The 16,989-nt window shown below is 30.5% G+C and overlaps 4 protein-coding genes across 13 annotated transcripts; 2 read left to right on the top strand and 2 right to left on the bottom strand.

Moving 5' to 3' along the window:
• Positions 1-502: 502 nt before the first annotated feature.
• On the top strand, positions 503-1,835 carry Tango2 (transport and golgi organization 2). Its single transcript, XM_034319341.2, has 4 exons — positions 503-644; positions 956-1,196; positions 1,330-1,548; positions 1,625-1,835. The coding sequence occupies exons 1-4, from the start codon at positions 503-505 to the stop codon at positions 1,833-1,835; spliced, it is 813 nt and encodes a 270-aa protein (XP_034175232.2).
• Positions 1,836-1,975: 140 nt separating this feature from the next.
• Positions 1,976-7,924, bottom strand: Fancd2. Of its 7 annotated transcripts, XM_034319338.2 has the most exons (17): positions 7,778-7,924; positions 7,270-7,480; positions 6,829-7,203; positions 6,434-6,707; positions 5,998-6,357; positions 5,567-5,927; positions 5,071-5,504; positions 4,889-4,980; positions 4,626-4,800; positions 4,294-4,551; positions 3,883-4,216; positions 3,474-3,789; positions 3,183-3,389; positions 2,798-3,095; positions 2,509-2,726; positions 2,196-2,404; positions 1,976-2,114 (listed from the first exon to the last, which is right to left on the bottom strand). In XM_034319338.2, exons 2-17 carry the CDS (start codon positions 7,424-7,426, stop codon positions 1,995-1,997), a joined length of 4,188 nt encoding a protein of 1,395 aa, XP_034175229.2. In that variant the 5' UTR covers positions 7,427-7,480; positions 7,778-7,924; the 3' UTR covers positions 1,976-1,994. The 7 variants fall into 7 exon arrangements, 4 of the variants coding, with proteins under 4 accessions (XP_034175229.2, XP_034175228.2, XP_034175231.2 ...); XM_034319337.2 differs by lacking the exon at positions 7,778-7,924 and having other exon boundaries at positions 7,270-7,698; XR_013063240.1 differs by lacking the exons at positions 1,976-2,114; positions 7,778-7,924 and having other exon boundaries at positions 2,374-2,404; positions 2,509-2,617; positions 2,703-2,726; positions 7,270-7,703.
• Positions 7,925-8,337: 413 nt separating this feature from the next.
• On the top strand, positions 8,338-11,453 carry LOC117601902 (17-beta-hydroxysteroid dehydrogenase 13). Of its 4 annotated transcripts, XM_076691502.1 has the most exons (8): positions 8,338-8,985; positions 9,100-9,167; positions 9,435-9,611; positions 9,683-9,859; positions 9,941-10,090; positions 10,164-10,420; positions 10,483-10,608; positions 10,690-11,453. In XM_076691502.1, exons 3-8 carry the CDS (start codon positions 9,468-9,470, stop codon positions 10,754-10,756), a joined length of 921 nt encoding a protein of 306 aa, XP_076547617.1. In that variant the 5' UTR covers positions 8,338-8,985; positions 9,100-9,167; positions 9,435-9,467; the 3' UTR covers positions 10,757-11,453. The 4 variants fall into 4 exon arrangements, with proteins under 4 accessions (XP_076547617.1, XP_034175139.1, XP_076547616.1 ...); XM_034319248.2 differs by lacking the exon at positions 9,100-9,167 and having other exon boundaries at positions 8,338-8,981; XM_076691501.1 differs by lacking the exon at positions 8,338-8,985 and having other exon boundaries at positions 8,992-9,167.
• Sym (symplekin scaffold protein) lies at positions 10,884-16,696 on the bottom strand. The gene is made up of 17 exons (XM_034319243.2): positions 16,526-16,696; positions 16,319-16,418; positions 16,030-16,226; positions 15,709-15,942; positions 15,351-15,637; positions 15,053-15,282; positions 14,794-14,979; positions 14,272-14,714; positions 13,942-14,214; positions 13,685-13,868; positions 13,352-13,593; positions 13,107-13,285; positions 12,869-13,029; positions 12,657-12,792; positions 12,208-12,572; positions 12,048-12,125; positions 10,884-11,942 (listed from the first exon to the last, which is right to left on the bottom strand). Exons 2-17 carry the CDS (start codon positions 16,370-16,372, stop codon positions 11,856-11,858), a joined length of 3,336 nt encoding a protein of 1,111 aa, XP_034175134.1. The 5' UTR covers positions 16,373-16,418; positions 16,526-16,696; the 3' UTR covers positions 10,884-11,855.
• Positions 16,697-16,989: the final 293 nt, after the last annotated feature.

Below are 16,989 nucleotides of genomic sequence, written 5' to 3'. Positions count from 1 at the left end.
TATAGATAAAAACATGTGTAATTATTGACGTAACAGAAACAGTGAAAAACATAATACTATTATTAATTTCATTTACTAATATTAATATTTTTAACAATATTACAAAAATTGTAATATATGGCATACCGTATTGATTTCGTAAAATAACGTTAAAGGTATAATATCAAATTAAATTGTGAAATGAAATTTACAAATTTATAAACCTTGAACAGTGTAATACATTTTTTTATGTTATTAATAATAATTGTGATCATAATTTTTGTGTACATTTAAGAAGAATAATATTTTTAGTAATATCAGTATTTTATGTAATATTAAACATCAACAGTCTTCAGTAATCAACTTACATCTTCAGTAATCAACATACTCACATTATCTTAATTTATGATTGAAAAGTAGATAATAATCTTATCAATGATATATAACAAAGCTGATTTAAATCAAAGCTCTTCAGTAATATAGAGAGATACTGTTTGAAACATTTAAATGATTTAATTCAATTATGTGTATCTTATTTATTTATCGTAATCCTGATGCTACCTCTGAGTCCTATCGATTAATTTTGGCCTCAAATCGTGATGAATATATTAAACGTCCAGCATTACCTGCCCATTATTGGGAAAATCATCCAGAATGTTTAGGAGGTATGCTAAAAATATCTTTACCTAGAAGTAAATTTGAGAAGTAGTCAATTTTCTGAGTAAATATTATAATGTAAATTGTTACACAATTACATAAATTAATATTATTCTCTTATACCTTTGTATTAAAGAATTGTTATATTTTTGACACATTGATTTGTTATAATAATTGCATTTATCAAAATAAAGTGTTATATTTTTTTGTATTTATCATTACAAAGAAATAAGAAAAGCTGACTTCTTATTTATTAATTCTATTTTAATAAAAATCACTAATCCTACTTATAATTTAAAATAAAATTATAATTTATCAGGTACTGATATGGAACCTGGAAAAGAAGGCGGAACATGGTTAGCATTATCTGTGACAGGGAAAGCTGGCATTGTTTTAAATTTATCTAATGAAGCAAGTTTAACTGATACTCCAAAACAGGGACGAGGATTTTTAATACCCAATTTTATTACTTCAAATGATTCTGCAATATCATATTTGGATAAATTGTATAAAGAAAATGAAATGTACAATCCATTTTTTTTGGTTTTAATTAATTTACAGTATGTAAAAATAATTTTTGAAGTCTTAATAACCATAGTGAATATAATTAAAGAATATATATTGTATTTATTAGTAAATTATGTACTATTCAATATTATAATCTTGTAAATTAATAAGACATTGTTTATTTAGTAATGCAGATGTTCACTACCTCAGTAGCTCTATTAACTCAATGGGACCTTCTTCAGAACAGAATAGTATACTAGGGTTTAGTAACAGTGGCCTTGACGTTCCTTATAAAAAAGTTGAAATAGGAAAAAAAAGATTTAAAAATATTGTTAGCAATGCTAAAGTCTCAAAACAGACAGAATTAATTGAAGATCTTTTAACATTTTTGAAATCAGAAGAAAAGTATACATCATTTAAACAATTATGAGTTATGTACTTACTATTAAGGCACAAAATATAATATCTTGAATATTTACAGGCATTTACCAGATCCAGAGTTGCAAAAGCGAAATCGATCACATTATGAAGAACTCAGCTCAATTTTTGTATCTGCTGGGGAATATTCGACACGTACTCATTCTATAATATTAGTTAATGGAAATAATGAAATAACATTTGTTGAAGAAACGCTTATGCCAGACTTAACATGGAAGCGTCAAATATTTAACAACTTAATGTGTAACTGTTGAAGTAAGGAACAATATTTATGTACTTAACTTAATATTAATTATATAAATAGTATAAAACGCGAAAAAGTATTGTAGTGTACGATATTTTGTAGATTATGTACAAAAATAATAAAGATGCATTATTATTATAAAATGCAAGTTTTCTATCATAGTCTATATTTAATCTTCATCAAGATCATCACTTGAATTATCACTCTCTAATATGTCTGGTGATACATGAGCTACATCATCAATAGCATCAAAACTTGATAAAGTAGTACTTGCTTCTGATGATAAATTCTAAAAGTATCAGTAACGATATGAAATATAACATTTGTAAAAAGCATCTTAGATTGATTTTTAAAAGATTAACTAACAAACCTGTGAGAGAATTTCATGACCTTCTAAATTTTTGTTAACAAGATTTCCCATCCAAAAAGCAGCAGGACTGTTATTAAGAACTAACATTCCTTTCACACTATAAATTAACTTCTCTAATATAGATTTAGCTGCAGGGACATATTTTGTTAATGTAAGGTCTTTCTTTTCTGCACTATCACAACATATTGTATGCAAATATCGCGTACCCCCTAAAACATAAATAATTTTATATTTAATACATATTATTTATATTATGTTAGTGCTGTTATCGCATTTCGCATATTAATTATATTATGTGAATTAAAATTTATACCTTGCATCATTTTTAATATTTTAGTAACATCTTCCGTTTGATATTTTAAATTATATTCAAGAACTGGCATACCAAGACTTAAAAATGATTTCAATAAGATGGGCATATGCTTTAAAAAAATTAATATGTTAATTTTTGTAGTTAAAGTTTTACATATTTGAACTAACTTCTGAACATTTGCCGCAACTTCGTACCATAATTTTATCCTTTTGGGATCACTAATAAAAAATTAATAATTTAAAATATTTATTCAATATGAAATAGTTTAAATAACGTAGAATGTATGTACTTATTGGTTAATGGAAGTGCTATTTTTATACCAGTAATCAGACCATCAAATATTTTTTTAAGTAAACAATGGAAGTTACTTCTTGTTATTGAAGGTAATCTACTTAAAGAATTTTGAGGCTTTTCCAATTTTGCAGTTTCATCTGGTAACCATTCTAACATTAATGTAATTGTTTTTAGCGGTAATGGCTCATTATCAATCCAATTATTTAACAATTCAATTACTGCTGTTTTATACTGAGGGCTAGAATACTTCTCCTCTGGCCATTCAAGAGATAAGAATCCAAATGCTATTTTTGCTAAAGATATTTTAGAAATACATAATCATGATTTGTTCAAAATCCATGTTGATGTATAAATTATAAATAATGTATAATGTTACTTACCATATTTTTCCTTACTTTGTTTAGTATAAGATTCAGAATGTTTCATTAAAGATTTGGACACATTAATTAATGCAGTAGCTAATGATATTTGTGTAACAATATCAAATAAAGATTCGAAATATTTGCAGCCTTCTGCAACAAGTTCTTTGCAGGATCTTAACATAGCATTACTTTCATTCACTTGACTTGCTAAAATTCGTAAGCCCTCTAAACAGAAAACAAAGAAATTATTAATGTGTACAATTTTATGCAATCATTATAAAATTATTATAATAATTATTATAAATATACCTCTTAACAACACGTTATAAGTGACACTTTCAAATCCTTTCCAATAAAAAATTTTTGTTAACAAACATAACAGTAATCTAGTAGCGTCTCTATTTTGACTATTACTGTCCGTTCTTAAACTATCCACAATGTCTTGCAATTTTGAACAAACTTTGGGTAATAATTCAATTAACTCTGTTATGAACTTTTCATTAGCATCATATTCAAAAATTCCTAGCAATTCTTTGACAATGAAACATATTTGCTTCACAGATATAATGTAACTTGTAGATTGTGATTTATGCATTTCTACTTTTACATCTAACAAATGTACTATCTATGAAAAATCGTTTCATTTACATAAACATTATTATAAATTTAAATCAAATTAAGTACAAAATAAAATAATAAGATGACTACACATGCATACCGTTGCATCTAATCTTCTAAAATAGACTGGGTTTTTAGAACATATTTTAGACCCTAATTCCCAGTTTTCATCTTCATTAAAACTGACAGATTTCTTCTTAGGTTCCTTTTTTTCTTTTTTACTTGTTTTACCTACTTTTTTCTCATTTTTCATAAACGGTGGTATCGGAAAATAATGAAAATAACTTGGAGGTGGCTGGTACTTTGTATCACACAATGAAAGCATCATGCTTAATTTACTTTGTAAATATATAAGATTATCTAATCTTTGTAATACTTTCTTTTGTAATAAAGGATCTTTTTGTGTAACAAAACCACTGATTACTTCTCGAAACCTTAAATTTGTTCTTATAATTTTTTTTTTTTTGAATTATTATTGAATTTCAGTTTACTTATTTGAACTTTAACTTACCAGTTAATACAGCATATTGTTAAATCCATTATATAATTTTCTGTAATATCAAAATGCTCTGGCATTAATATTGCACATCCTAAAAGAGAATTTATAGCATCCAAATCTCCTGTTTCACTTAGTCTTGTACAGCAAGTCCTCAGAAGTTTAAACGAAATTGGGACAATTGCGCCATGCTTTTTGTTTTCAAAAGTTAAAACATCATTTCCTGGTTCATGTTTTGTATTGTTCAACCCAAATTTAGGTACCAATTCTCCTCTAGAAATAATATACAAAAAAATTAAATTAAAATGTTATTATAAACATTAAATTTAAAACTATAAATTCCATACCTGTAGGTTGTTTTATCGATCATATTTTCGTTAATAAATTCTTCTTCGATATAATCTTTAAGGTTTTCCAGAAACTGTTCATTAATATTTTGAGTTTGAGAAATAATACATGTTAACTGATCATAAAATAAAGCTTTCGACCTTGAACAAGTCTTCACATTATTTAATACCGTTTCTATAAAACAAACCAAATTTTGCTTTTGTAATGTATCTAAATGAACTAAATTTTAATACATATTTCATAAATACTTCATGATGCGTACTAAATAAATTATAAGCTGCATCAGATGTTTCTGCTTTTAACATCAAGTGTTTTATTGCCATAACTGCTGCTAAAACACCTTTACATTTTATTCTGAAAAAAAAGAATTGTTTAGCTTAAAGAACTCCATATAATATTCATAATTACTTTAAAAGAAAATGCTTATATTTAATTAATACGTACAATGGTTTAAAATTAGACAATTGCTTTTGAAGTAATATGAATAAATCATCTCGTAAAGAGTCAGTTATAGAACTGGAGTTTGAACATAAATGCTGCAATAAATCATTTAATGTGCCAACTTCTTCTAAGCCTAAATTATCCATTTTTTCAAGTAAAATACGAAGATGATTACAATGCTGTGCTAAATATGGTTTTTCTTCTTCTGTCATTGCCATTTTACAAAGAAATGCAAGAGCATTTTTAACTGTTTGATCATTATCACCCATGAGAAATATAATCTTTTCTAGAATCTCACGTTGTTTAAATATATTTCCTTTATGACACATAAACTGTAAGCGCAACCAATGAATAGCAAAATCAATAAATACACGTTGATCTGTTTTTAATAAATTACTTGATATTTGCAATGCAGCGGATTGTAACTCTTGCACAACCTGAAACAAAATACTTTGTTATGTTTTAACGTTTTACAGTATCTTTCACGTTTATATTATACCTGTTTATAATTATTATATAATAAGTTTAATAAACTTATTCTATAAAATCCAGACCGTATATTTTGTTTAAACATAGTTTCAATATTTTTTTTCTTTAGCTCTGTTGTTGAAAATATAAGTAGTAAAAGAATGATATCAAATGGTTTTGGATCATTGGTAATATCTTTTATAACTGTAATAGCAGTATTTACTATACTTTTTGATGTAAACATATTCATTTTTAGAGTGTTGATTATATTCAATTGATTTTGATAACATTTTTCAACTTCTTCTCCAACAAGTGGTTGCATGTCAATATTGCGTAATATTAGTAATGTTTTTTCAAAAACTTCTGTATCAGTACAATCCTCTAACACAAAGCTGCAAAAATATTAATAATGTAAATCAATAAAGTATACCTTTATACTGTGCTTTAAACAACTAAACGTACCTTATAATAGCAGGTACCGCATTTAAGTTTACATTCGTTTTTAATAAGTTTAATGTCTTTTCCTTGTATTCGTTTAAATATTCCTTTCCAAGATTTAAATTACTAATACAATTTAATATTAAATTTATTAGTTCAGAATTTTCTTCCAAAACTTTATTTAAAATGTCAGCAATAGTTTGATGTTGTTTATCAGTTACAATATCAGGTAAGAACAAAAGTAATTCACTTTGAAACCATATGGGGCATGATTCTAAAAGTTGTTCTAAGCTACTAGTTAAGGCATCAGAATTAGTTACAACATCCAAAAACCGAAATTGTTGCAACAGTGAAAGTGCCCAAGGTACAGATTCAATGGAATCACTAAAAATGTATAAAAGGTTTTTTAAAAATTATAAGAATTATTGTATTCATAAAGTGATATAATTGTAAACCATACGCTATCAGCACAGCTTCATTAAGTTTAGACAGAAGACTACTGTATATGTCTGGATGCAGCTCTGAAACTTGTAATAAGATTTTTATAAGAGACGAACTGTGTAAAACTTTTGATACTTGATCATTAACAAACAGTTCCATATCAGTTAGTGCATTTTCAAGATTTTGTTCATTCTCAAAATATTTTTCCATTAAGGAAATTATCTTTTGTTTTTCATACTTTCTTGAGTTTAATAATTCCTTCATTTTCTTCTGAACCTTTATAATATCTGTACCTAAAATTTGACGAGGTTTATTATTAATATAATATATATATATATTCAAATTTATATTTTAATAACATTAATATAACTTATAAATATAAAATTTAAATGATAAGAATTAACAAATACTTACAAAGCAAATGTGGAGCAACTGGATTTAATTTAATACCTGATTCAGATAAAAATTCAACAAATTCAGATTTTATAGCAGGAACTACATTTGTATGACTCTCCACTGTAACTAATAAATTTGTTGAACCATTTTTACAGTTATTATATACAGATTTTTCCTGTATAATATCAGTATCATTTCGTCTTTTTTTTAAAACAGTAGATTCTGCCAAAGGAAGACCCAGGTCTTCATCACTTTCGCTATTTGGTATATTAAAACTTAAAGATTTGCGTTTACGAGATAGTATACTATCTTTAAGTGTTTTATTTTTTTCTGCTTGTGTAAATGCTTTATCCTTATTTAAAAATATATCTTCATCTGATGATTTGTTTTCACCTATAAATATACCTTTTATTTAGTAATTTATTTTGATTTTAGAATGTTTGTTTGCTGTTAACTTACTTTCTGTTGACAACGTCTTTTCAGCTAATAATAAACTTTTACTTCTTGCCGGCTTTGCGGTTAATGATATATCATCAAGGTTACTTTGTGACGATGTTTGGCTACCTATCAAGTTTTTGTGCAAACTACCTTTCAATTTTATCTTTCTTCTATCCATAATTGATATGTATAATTATTAACTGACTGTTTTATACGGAATCGCACATAACAACTTTTCGCGCGAAAATAGAATATATTTATTTACGTACATTGTACAGCATTGAGTATGTATGTATACCGTAGTTCACCAGAGTTCATAACTGCGACGCGCAGGTTGGAAGATGGTGGGGGAACGCAGCGAGCTCTCTGCTAATCGCTTTCCACTTCGTTTGGGAGTATCGCCAATCAGGGCGAAGATGCGCACTGGAGAAGCGCAAAGAACGAAAACTGGTCTTTTTGCAGTTATGGACTCTGGTGAACTGTGGTATACATACATATACATATAGCATTTTTCACGAGAGAATATTACCATTTCGCGCAGCTCGACTGAGCTCAGAAAATTCCCTCACCAGTAGCGCTACCCCACCATAATTTACTTCCCATTGCATCCGCCATATACATGGTGGACAAAATATACTAATATAGGAACGGCTTATTATACAGGGAGATTCTCTCGGCGCGCAACACAATAGCCGCCCCGCACAATGGAACCCTGCTGTGTTTGCGGGCAAAAAGCCTAGGAGGTCAAGTCGCCGGACCCAAGACTGCTCTGTGTGTCTTGGGCCCGGCGACTTGACCTCCTGGGCTTTTTGCCCGCAAACACAGCAGGGTTCGATTGTGCGAGGCGGCTATTGTGTTGCGCGCCGAGAGAATCTCCCTGTGGGATAGAGGTAGTGAATAAGTGAATCATAATTCACAAGTTATGATCACCAGATATACTTTCTGCCACTAACCATGCTGAACAACGTGGCAACACCGCTCACGTGACAATCGGGAGTCCTATTTTCAAAAACAGAGTCCTGTGCTCGGAATTGTAATTAACGTCTTTTTTAATTAAAAGCTGTAGTAATATACACTATTTTGTGTTAATTATGTATAAACAATATATAAACGTTGCAACTATGCTAAATAGAAGTGATGTGGTAGTATAAAATTGTTATAAATGTGATATAAATTTTGTGTACTCTCGAAGTAGTTTGGTGTTGTGAAGCATGATATTTGAAATATTTACAGTGGTTTCAAGAAAATTTAGGTATGAAGCAAAATGAAACCATCTTTGGATCAAATTGAAACATTTAGGAATTGATAAACATGTATATAAGTTAATAAAAACCTTGAAACAAGCGAAATTATTGGAACAAAACTAAAGAGGTTATGTGAAATCCAGAGAGTAGCCAAGAGTCTGACGACGTTGATTGGCTGGGAGTCTGGGAGTCCGGGAGGCAGATAGAGTAGGGTAGATGTTGATATATTCAGACCGGACTCCCGCGGTGTTGCCATTTTTATTTCAGCACGGCTAGTGTTTTTGCCCAGCATGGCTTACGATATACAGCCGTACAGCGCTTGCGTGTTACCTTGGTAACGGAGCGTGGCAGAACCAATCAGAACCAACATGCGCAAACAAAACCAAAATTCGTTCATCCGATAGTACTACTCTCTCGTGAAAAATACTATAGATATTAGCGGCGGTTGAATGTTTTGAAAAAGTGTGTTCAAACCAGTTCAAACACGTGGTACGTACAATAAAGTTCAATAATCTGCCGTTTCTTTTTAATTTTTTTATAAAACTTATATTTGTATGCTTTGGTGTCTTCATAAAGTACTGATTGGGTATAAATTTCGGATAAGTACTTACCTTCCCCCCTATTAATGACGTCGGATATGTTATCATAAAAGTTCACGACGTAACTTGATACAAGGTACATATCTCTCAATTGAATAAATTTTCTTCTCGTAATTAATTCAAATTGGTCTGTGACACGATCGCGCTTATATTTGTATCTGATTAAATATTTTATTGAAAATAATGGTAAGTGTTAATAAACATTTATGCCTAACATGGAAAAGATATTTTGTAATTTCAATATGTTAAAGACCTTAAACTACCTTTAAATTGATAAGATATGCGTTTCTTTTAATGTTGTAATCTAGCTTAATGAATTAAAAACATAAGATTTTTATTGCAGGAAAGTTTAAGAAGAAACTTCAGGCCACCAAAAATGCTACTGAAACTGTATTCTCTGTTTATCTTAACATTGGATCTTGTGACACTATTATTCGGAATAGTTTTTGCTATCTTAGTTACATTTTATAGAATGTTTAGACCTCCGCCTTTGAAAAGTCTTCGTGGAGAAATAGCAATGGTAATAAGATGTGAAACTTTATTTGTTGTAATAATCTGTTAGAACTACAATGTATTTTCATTTTGCTGTAGGTTGTTGGTGCAGGACGTGGAGTGGGAAGAGAATTAGCAATTCATTTATGTCAGTTAGGAGTTAATGTTGCTTGTGTAGATATCAATGTTGAAAACTGTTATGGTACCATACTACAAACATCTAGAGGTTTTGGAGTAACTAAAGCATATATTTGTGATATAACAGATAAAAATGAAGTAAGTATAATATTTGGAAAAATGATGTTTACAAAGCTTAATAGATGTCACATTGATTTGATTGCAAATGAAATATAATAGGTAGCTCATACAGTGAATAATATTCAATCAGAATTAGGTGAAGTTACAATGCTTTTCCATTGCTGCAGTATACCTAGCCCTAGAGCATTACTTCAGGATCCACCAGAAATAAGGCATACAATTGATTTGACAGTTATTAGTCATTTCTGGGTAAATATTCTTTGGGTGGTATGTATTTCATCGGCGACACTTGTAAATTTAAGTGCCTCTTTAACTTTTTTAGTTATTGGATGCAGTTTTACCATGCATGGAGCGTGTTGGCAGAGGGCATATAGTAGTTCTATCATCTGTGGCAGGGCTTTCAGGTGGTGCTACAGGAAGAAGTAGAGTCCCTTTATCCACTGCACAGTTTGCAGTTCAAGGATTGGCTGAATCATTGCATACAGAATTAAGACATTCTAATAGCAACATCATAATCACTTTAGTTCACGTTTATCCGTTTATTGTAGGCGCTGAAGTGGCAAAAGATATTCGCTTCAGGTGAGGAATAAAATAAACTATGTCTCATTAAAGTAAAACTTGATTTTTCATAATTCATGCAGAATACCGAGTTACTTTGGCACGATGCCAGCTGCAGAAGCTGCTAAACAAATTTTGGACGGTGTTCGTCGGAATTATGCGGAATTCAGTGTACCTGGTTATTTACTTTATTTGGGACACATTCTTAGGTAATTTTATACTAATGTTGGTAATAAACGTATCGGGAATTCAGAATTAGCTTATATGTAATCAATATTTTATATTTTTAGGATACTACCAAAAAAAGCATCATTTATGTTACGCGATTTGCTAGATACGGGCGTTGATTTTGGATGATAGGTATTTAACATTATTTTTACTGAAACAGAAATCAATCTTGATTATATAATTTAAATATGTATTGTGAGAAGAGAGTTTGTAGTTTTGGCACTAAGAAAAACTTCGAGATATATAAAAATTAACATTTTATTTTTTTTTTTTATATATATATATATGGTTTAATCTTTGAGGCATTTTGTAATAAAGATGTTATTTATACTCTTTTGTTTCATGTTTTTGATATGAAACCTGATATATGCGTATGTATTTAGTTTCTTTACATGTCTAGTAGTTACAAACAATGAATTAATCGCGAATAATCCATAAATGATTTACTACTTAATATAAAAAAATATATCATATAATTAACACTTAGATATAAAATAATAACTAGGATTTTTATACTTACTGTTAAGCTTATGTTATCTACATGTTCATGTACAAAGACTGAAATTTCATATTTGTTAAATGGTGTGAATGCAATATGGATCTTATACATTTTATGGTGATTTAATTTGGCTAAATATATTTTTTCATATACAGTAAACTATACTTTGGGATCAATTTTCGTAGTTTTTCCAAGAAAGTCTAATTCGCTCGATACTGTACATTTATAACGAACCTTGATGTTTTATCGAAAACGGTATATATATATATATATATATTTTTTTTTTACGAAGGCTGCCAAATATTAATAAATAAATGTTACTGATTACTAATCGTATTGAATTGTTTGAAAAGTAGAAAAGATAATTGTGTATTTTATAGACACGCAAATGTGTCGACATTAAGAATTACTACAACGTGATTAGAAATATACATTACTGTGATAATAACACGTGTATGTGTGTTTACAAGTATGAAAAAACTATTTACAAGACCTAAATCAGGGAGTAATTTGTCATATCCATAATATAAGCTAAACTTTCAGCAAATTCTAAAAAAAATAAAAAATAAAAATATGTACATATTCTGTGTCCTTTAAAAAATACGTGGATCTAACGTTTCAGATCATCAATGAATGTTGAAAACAATTTATGATTTACAATGTGAATTCGTTAAAGTTGGGACAATCGGTAGATGATGATTCAGATCCCAACACTGGAATGAGTTTATGCTAATCTAAACCAGGGGGAGCTGGTTCTGAAACATCAGTTTCCATTGTATCTGGTTTTTGTTCGATCGGATAATCACCGGGTGGTGCCTGAAAGAAATTTAGGGGGAAACTATTTGGATCAGTTCACATATTTATTTTGTTTTTATGATAGTATAAAAATTAATTTTTTTATATACAACTACTTTTACTCACAATATCAAATTCATCATGCATGTCACAAGGTGATTTACCCTGAATAACATCCATTATGGACTGCGGAATGTGTGCTTTCTGAAACATCGATGTCACTTTTATTCCAAACACCGACGAAATACAATTTTTCAATACAGCATACATACATATGTGCAATTACCTGATTTTCAGCAAAAGCTTCGACGTGCGCTAATAAAGGTGCTCGTAAATTGCTAGCCATTTTTAATGCTTCTGATAATTGTGCGGGAGGAAGCTGTAAAATAACAGCAAAACTCTGTGGTTGCGTACGTTCACAGCACTTCACGAAACCCTCCCAAACTTTCGGCTGTTTCCAAACTTGCTTAAGAATTAACCGTTGCAGTATATTCATAACGAATCCGCTTAACCTTGGATACAGTGCTAAACTTTGTATCACTGTTCGCATTAACAAGGTAGGTAGCGGAGTCATTTCCATAAGATGTTGCATTACCACAGCTACAGTTTCTTGCGTATATACTTGTTTCTCCGCGAAGCACAGAGATGTAGCTGTAAATTGATATTATTAAAAAAACATTATCATAAACGCCAAGATGTGGTATTATCACTTAAAAAGGAACTAATATATCATACCTTTTATGACTGTTTTTAATTCTGCTTTACTAGGATCTATATTATGTAAAGCAATTAATAATTCAGCAGGTGTAATGGGTGATGTATGAGGTACACCACTTTCATTATTATGAGTGCCTAACAGCCTGTTGAATACCTGCAACAGAGTCATTGAAATATATTGTACAATCTCTGTTTTAGATTTGAAACATCATTGTCAAAAACGCATTTACCTCCTTAACAACAATAGGATTTAGTTTTATAAGTTTTGGGAGGGCAGCTATGACTTCTTTTTTCGTTAAACCGTTCAGAACGGGTATTAAAAATCGAACATCCGAAACTCTGGTCTGATAAAGTTCTCGTACCCTTGCTACTAATTCCGCGCTTGGCGCAGCTAAATTATAAAAAGATATATTTATTAGGTACACAAAACAACACGAATATAGAATGTACAATTGTAAGTTTCCATACATTTTTCTGTAAGAATATGAATGATTCTCGTAACTAATGTTTCGGCTCCTTTAGGACAATTTTCAACTAACGCTAATAACTGTGGGCTGCCCATTCCTAGAGATCTTACAGGTCCTTCTACTAAGCGAAGAACCATACGTTTTACGTCTGCGCTCATCGACGTGTAAACTCTCGCTAATCTGAAAGACACTGTTAATAATAATTTAAATTTAATATTTAATATGCTTATTGGGATGTGAACCTACTCATGAATTAAATCTTGATGTTCGCTCAATAAAGCAAGATACAATCCAAGACAAGCTCTCGTAGTAGACTCAGTCCATTGGGTTTCCACCTGCGGTCTACCCCTATCTTGCCCAAACACTATTTCCGGTGGAGTATGAAGTCGTAAGAAACCTAAATAAAGAACTGCATACTCTTCTATGAGTTTACTCAGTTCAGGGCGACTATACAGTTGGCAAACTAATTCTATTGCAGCTTCCCTTATCTAATCAAAAACCGAAGTTAGAACATTTTAAATATCTAAATAAAACAAGTTTGTAGTGTTTCAAAAAGAACAGCATAACGTTTTAATTTACCGTATTGTTCTCGTGACCGGTATGACATAGTAATACATTTAGAAAAACTAATTGTTTCGTCGGTCTACGAACAACCATCTCTTTTAATAACTGTAGAGGTGCTAACCCTCTTGTTTCATCGGAAGATACCATTTTCAATGCCTCCACGGCATCCTCGGTGATTAAAGGAGCTTCCAAGTACAATCTTTTTCGAAATACGTATAACAGTTAGTACTATTTATTTAATTATCAAAAACTTATGTGAAATTATTTATTACCTGCATAGTAATGTGTCGCGATCTTTTCCTTGGACTAAGTCTATCGCGGATACTAAAGTGCACAATAGAAAATTGTAGGCTTGGTGTGGTGCTTCTTGGGGCTTTGTACATAATGTAGTCCGTCTTTGGAAACCCTGAAGTAACGCATATTCTTCGTATAACCAACCTAAGGCTAAATCCAAACGATTTCTCATATCGTCAGTAATGTAATGTAATACTGCTTCTTTAATGTATGGATTAAACGTTGCAGCTAAAGTGGTTAAAATCTTTGATCTAAAATGAAATATAATTAATGAATTATATTTTTCAAGAGGTACAACAACTCTTTACCTTACAGCTGCTACGCCACCAAATACAGCCGTTTTTTCAGAAAGTAGAATCCTATTAACTGCCATTAATAACATTTTTTCTTTTACTTCTTTTGACAATGGTTTCGTCACTTCAGACAATTTTAAAGCTTTCAAGCGTGTTCTTGCTTTTGCAAGAGATTTTTCATGAGCTTCCAAAGATGCCTTTGCTTCCTTTTCTTTTTCCCTATCTTTTTCACGCTTCCGTTCTCGCTTTGCTTCGGCTACACTAATAGTTGGATTTTTCACTAAATCTTCCATCACGGCATCTTCATCTTTAGCTTCTTTTTTCTTCTTCGTTTTAGCTTGTTTTATTTGAATTGCTAGTAATTTAGCGATAGTCTGCCGTTGAACATTTATGTCGGTCGTGGAAGTAGGTTGGTATTCTCTTTGGAAAATTGTCGTCATCGTATCTGGTACCCAAGCCTATCAATGAAATGCACTTTGTAAAAGAGAACCGCCAGTGATAACGACGTTTATGGTTTCTGTATACAAAATTATGTACCATGCTATCCATTACTAAATCTGTAGCAATTTCCACGCTTAATCTTTCGGCAATAAAACTTTCAGAAAGTTCGATTAATTCCGGTAATTTCGGGGTGGATACTATACTGGGTACAACTTCTGGTTCATCTGGTATCAAAGGTGCTTCAATTTTAACGCGTTTCGCAGCAGAAGCAGCCGCAGCTTCCTTAAAAATTATACAAATTATTAATAATAGAATATGTAATTATATCGCTAACAAAAATCAATTAAATATTTACTTGCTGACGCTTTTTTATACGTCGAATATCTTCCGGTTTCGGATAAGCCTTAATTATTTCCTGTTCTTTTGCACCTAACTGTGTCAACTGTTTAGCTATTGTAGAGGCAAATTCTATGCTAGCAGGATGTTTCATTAGTCCTAACAGAGTTAATTTCAGTTGTTTCTGTACACTAGTTACTTGAGAATCGGATAGCGTTGGCGGTAAATCATGCTGTAACCTTTGTATAGCTGCAAATCAAAATCTTGTAGTTATGAACTTGAGATAAATAAATCATATTTCTAACCGTTTTACGCACCTTGTATTACACCTGGCATAAACTGAGGTCTCGTTTTAGCAATTAATGCCAGAGATCCCATGCATGTCATTAAATTGACACTACTAACATGTGGAGATCCATGAAATTTAATTAATAAATCCATTACATCATTGGCTTCTTCCTCCAATTTTCTTCTTCTAGCTATTTTTAATGTTAATGGAATATCCTCTAAGGAGAAATCATCTGGTTTTTTAGGAGAATCTGGGTCGGGGTATGTTTGAATCAAAACAACACCCTCAAGAAATTTTACAGCTTGTGTTCTAATACTGAAATACAAAAGAATATTGTTACTTGTACATAATGTATGCAAATAAAACAAGCAAAATAATTTTCTTACCCATCATTATCGCTATCGATCATGTTAATAATTTGAATTTTAAGAGTACTAAGTTGACTCCATGCTACTTCCATTTCTGGTGTAACAGTAGTAGCACTAGCTATCCATTTTAATGCAGCCCTCAATATTCTACCACTAGCTCTGAGGGCTCTTTTAGCAACGGCTGACGATTCATCGGAAACTAATCTCAGAAGTATCTGAACTACACGTGGAATTACTTCTGGTTGTTTCACTCTGTAAATAAATATATAAAATTTATATACAGATAACCAAAGAATTATTATGAATTACCATATAATACATTTGAATTATGATCATTACCCAGCTTCTTCTATAAAACCTGTAACTGTTTTCCTAACTTCTGCATTTCTATCTAAAGAAAACTGTAACGCTTCATCTAAGTATAATGGAAGCAACTGTGGTTCTTTATTTACTAATATTTCTTGGACTTTGCATAAATTGGTAATTTTCATTTCTTCCCCTGGACTTAAAGAAGCTTCATTTAGCCATTCAACTACCTGTGAAATGATAATGCAAAGCAAAATCATTTATAGGTTCTATTGTAATGATAAAATGTCTGGGAAACAAATTTTAAGGTTATGACACTGACCAGATCACCCGGTCCCTTTTCCGGCTCTGTCCTTCTGTGTATTCGAGGATCCATTGTATTTAATATTAAATTGTATAAAAGTAAATGTGAATAATGATTACTGAAAAGGAAATTATCGGATAATTATATGTCCAGGATTCGATATGCTATATATAATATGTTATATATAATTAGCACACTCTTCTATTGCTCATAGATTTAGCCTACTTAAGAAACCAAATAATTTATCAAATGATCCAGCTAAAAATGATCTATATTCTTCCATACGATAAATTTTCTCAATATCGTCTTTAAAATTATTAATCAATAAACGTTAAAAGTAGCCTCAACATTCAACAATCTCTTGCGCTGCCATCTTGGCATTTTTGCACATTTTTCGTTACGCGCTAAGCGCTACATTCGTTTGATGTATGAAAAGCGGGAATTTTTAAATTTTCATGAACTTTTCCCTACCTGTTGAAAATATTTTTACTTTACAATTAGCTCTTAAAAAAATGTGTCAAAGTAATTTATAAAACCGTCTATAAAAGATCAATCGAAAGGAAAATCATTAAACGTACGTATGTAATTTTTTTATAAATTTACATTTGATATAGAAAAGAACTCAAATTTTAGGCAAATTGAAATTGTAAATGAAATAATACACCTCGGATTAAAACTATTCTATGATA

The sequence above is a fragment of the Osmia lignaria genome, chromosome 13, assembly GCF_051020975.1.
Source record: "Osmia lignaria lignaria isolate PbOS001 chromosome 13, iyOsmLign1, whole genome shotgun sequence".
Taxonomy (NCBI): Eukaryota; Metazoa; Arthropoda; class Insecta; order Hymenoptera; family Megachilidae; genus Osmia; species Osmia lignaria.
Note: the sequence above shows the minus strand (reverse complement) of the source record. Positions and strands in the feature narration are given on the sequence as shown.

Excerpts from the sequence above, each read along its gene's own strand:
- Tango2 (XM_034319341.2), top strand. The coding sequence starts at position 503 with ATGTGTATCTTATTTATTTATCGTAATCCTGATGCTACCTCTGAGTCC. Across the intron at positions 645-955 it reads TCATCCAGAATGTTTAGGAG|GTACTGATATGGAACCTGGA; the intron begins GTATGCTAAAAA and ends ATAATTTATCAG. Across the intron at positions 1,549-1,624 it reads TTTTTGAAATCAGAAGAAAA|GCATTTACCAGATCCAGAGT; the intron begins GTATACATCATT and ends GAATATTTACAG.
- Fancd2 (XM_034319338.2), bottom strand. The coding sequence starts at position 7,426 with ATGGATAGAAGAAAGATAAAATTGAAAGGTAGTTTGCACAAAAACTTG. Across the intron at positions 3,096-3,182 it reads ACAAAGTAAGGAAAAATATG|CAAAAATAGCATTTGGATTC; the intron begins GTAAGTAACATT and ends AAATATCTTTAG. Across the intron at positions 2,405-2,508 it reads AATATTAAAAATGATGCAAG|GGGGTACGCGATATTTGCAT; the intron begins GTATAAATTTTA and ends TTTATGTTTTAG.
- LOC117601902 (XM_076691499.1), top strand. Across the intron at positions 9,612-9,682 it reads TTCGTGGAGAAATAGCAATG|GTTGTTGGTGCAGGACGTGG; the intron begins GTAATAAGATGT and ends ATTTTGCTGTAG. Across the intron at positions 10,609-10,689 it reads TATTTGGGACACATTCTTAG|GATACTACCAAAAAAAGCAT; the intron begins GTAATTTTATAC and ends TTATATTTTTAG.
- Sym (XM_034319243.2), bottom strand. The coding sequence starts at position 16,372 with ATGGATCCTCGAATACACAGAAGGACAGAGCCGGAAAAGGGACCGGGT. Across the intron at positions 14,215-14,271 it reads GGTGGCGTAGCAGCTGTAAG|ATCAAAGATTTTAACCACTT; the intron begins GTAAAGAGTTGT and ends ATTTCATTTTAG. Across the intron at positions 12,573-12,656 it reads ATTAAAAACAGTCATAAAAG|CTACATCTCTGTGCTTCGCG; the intron begins GTATGATATATT and ends ATCAATTTACAG.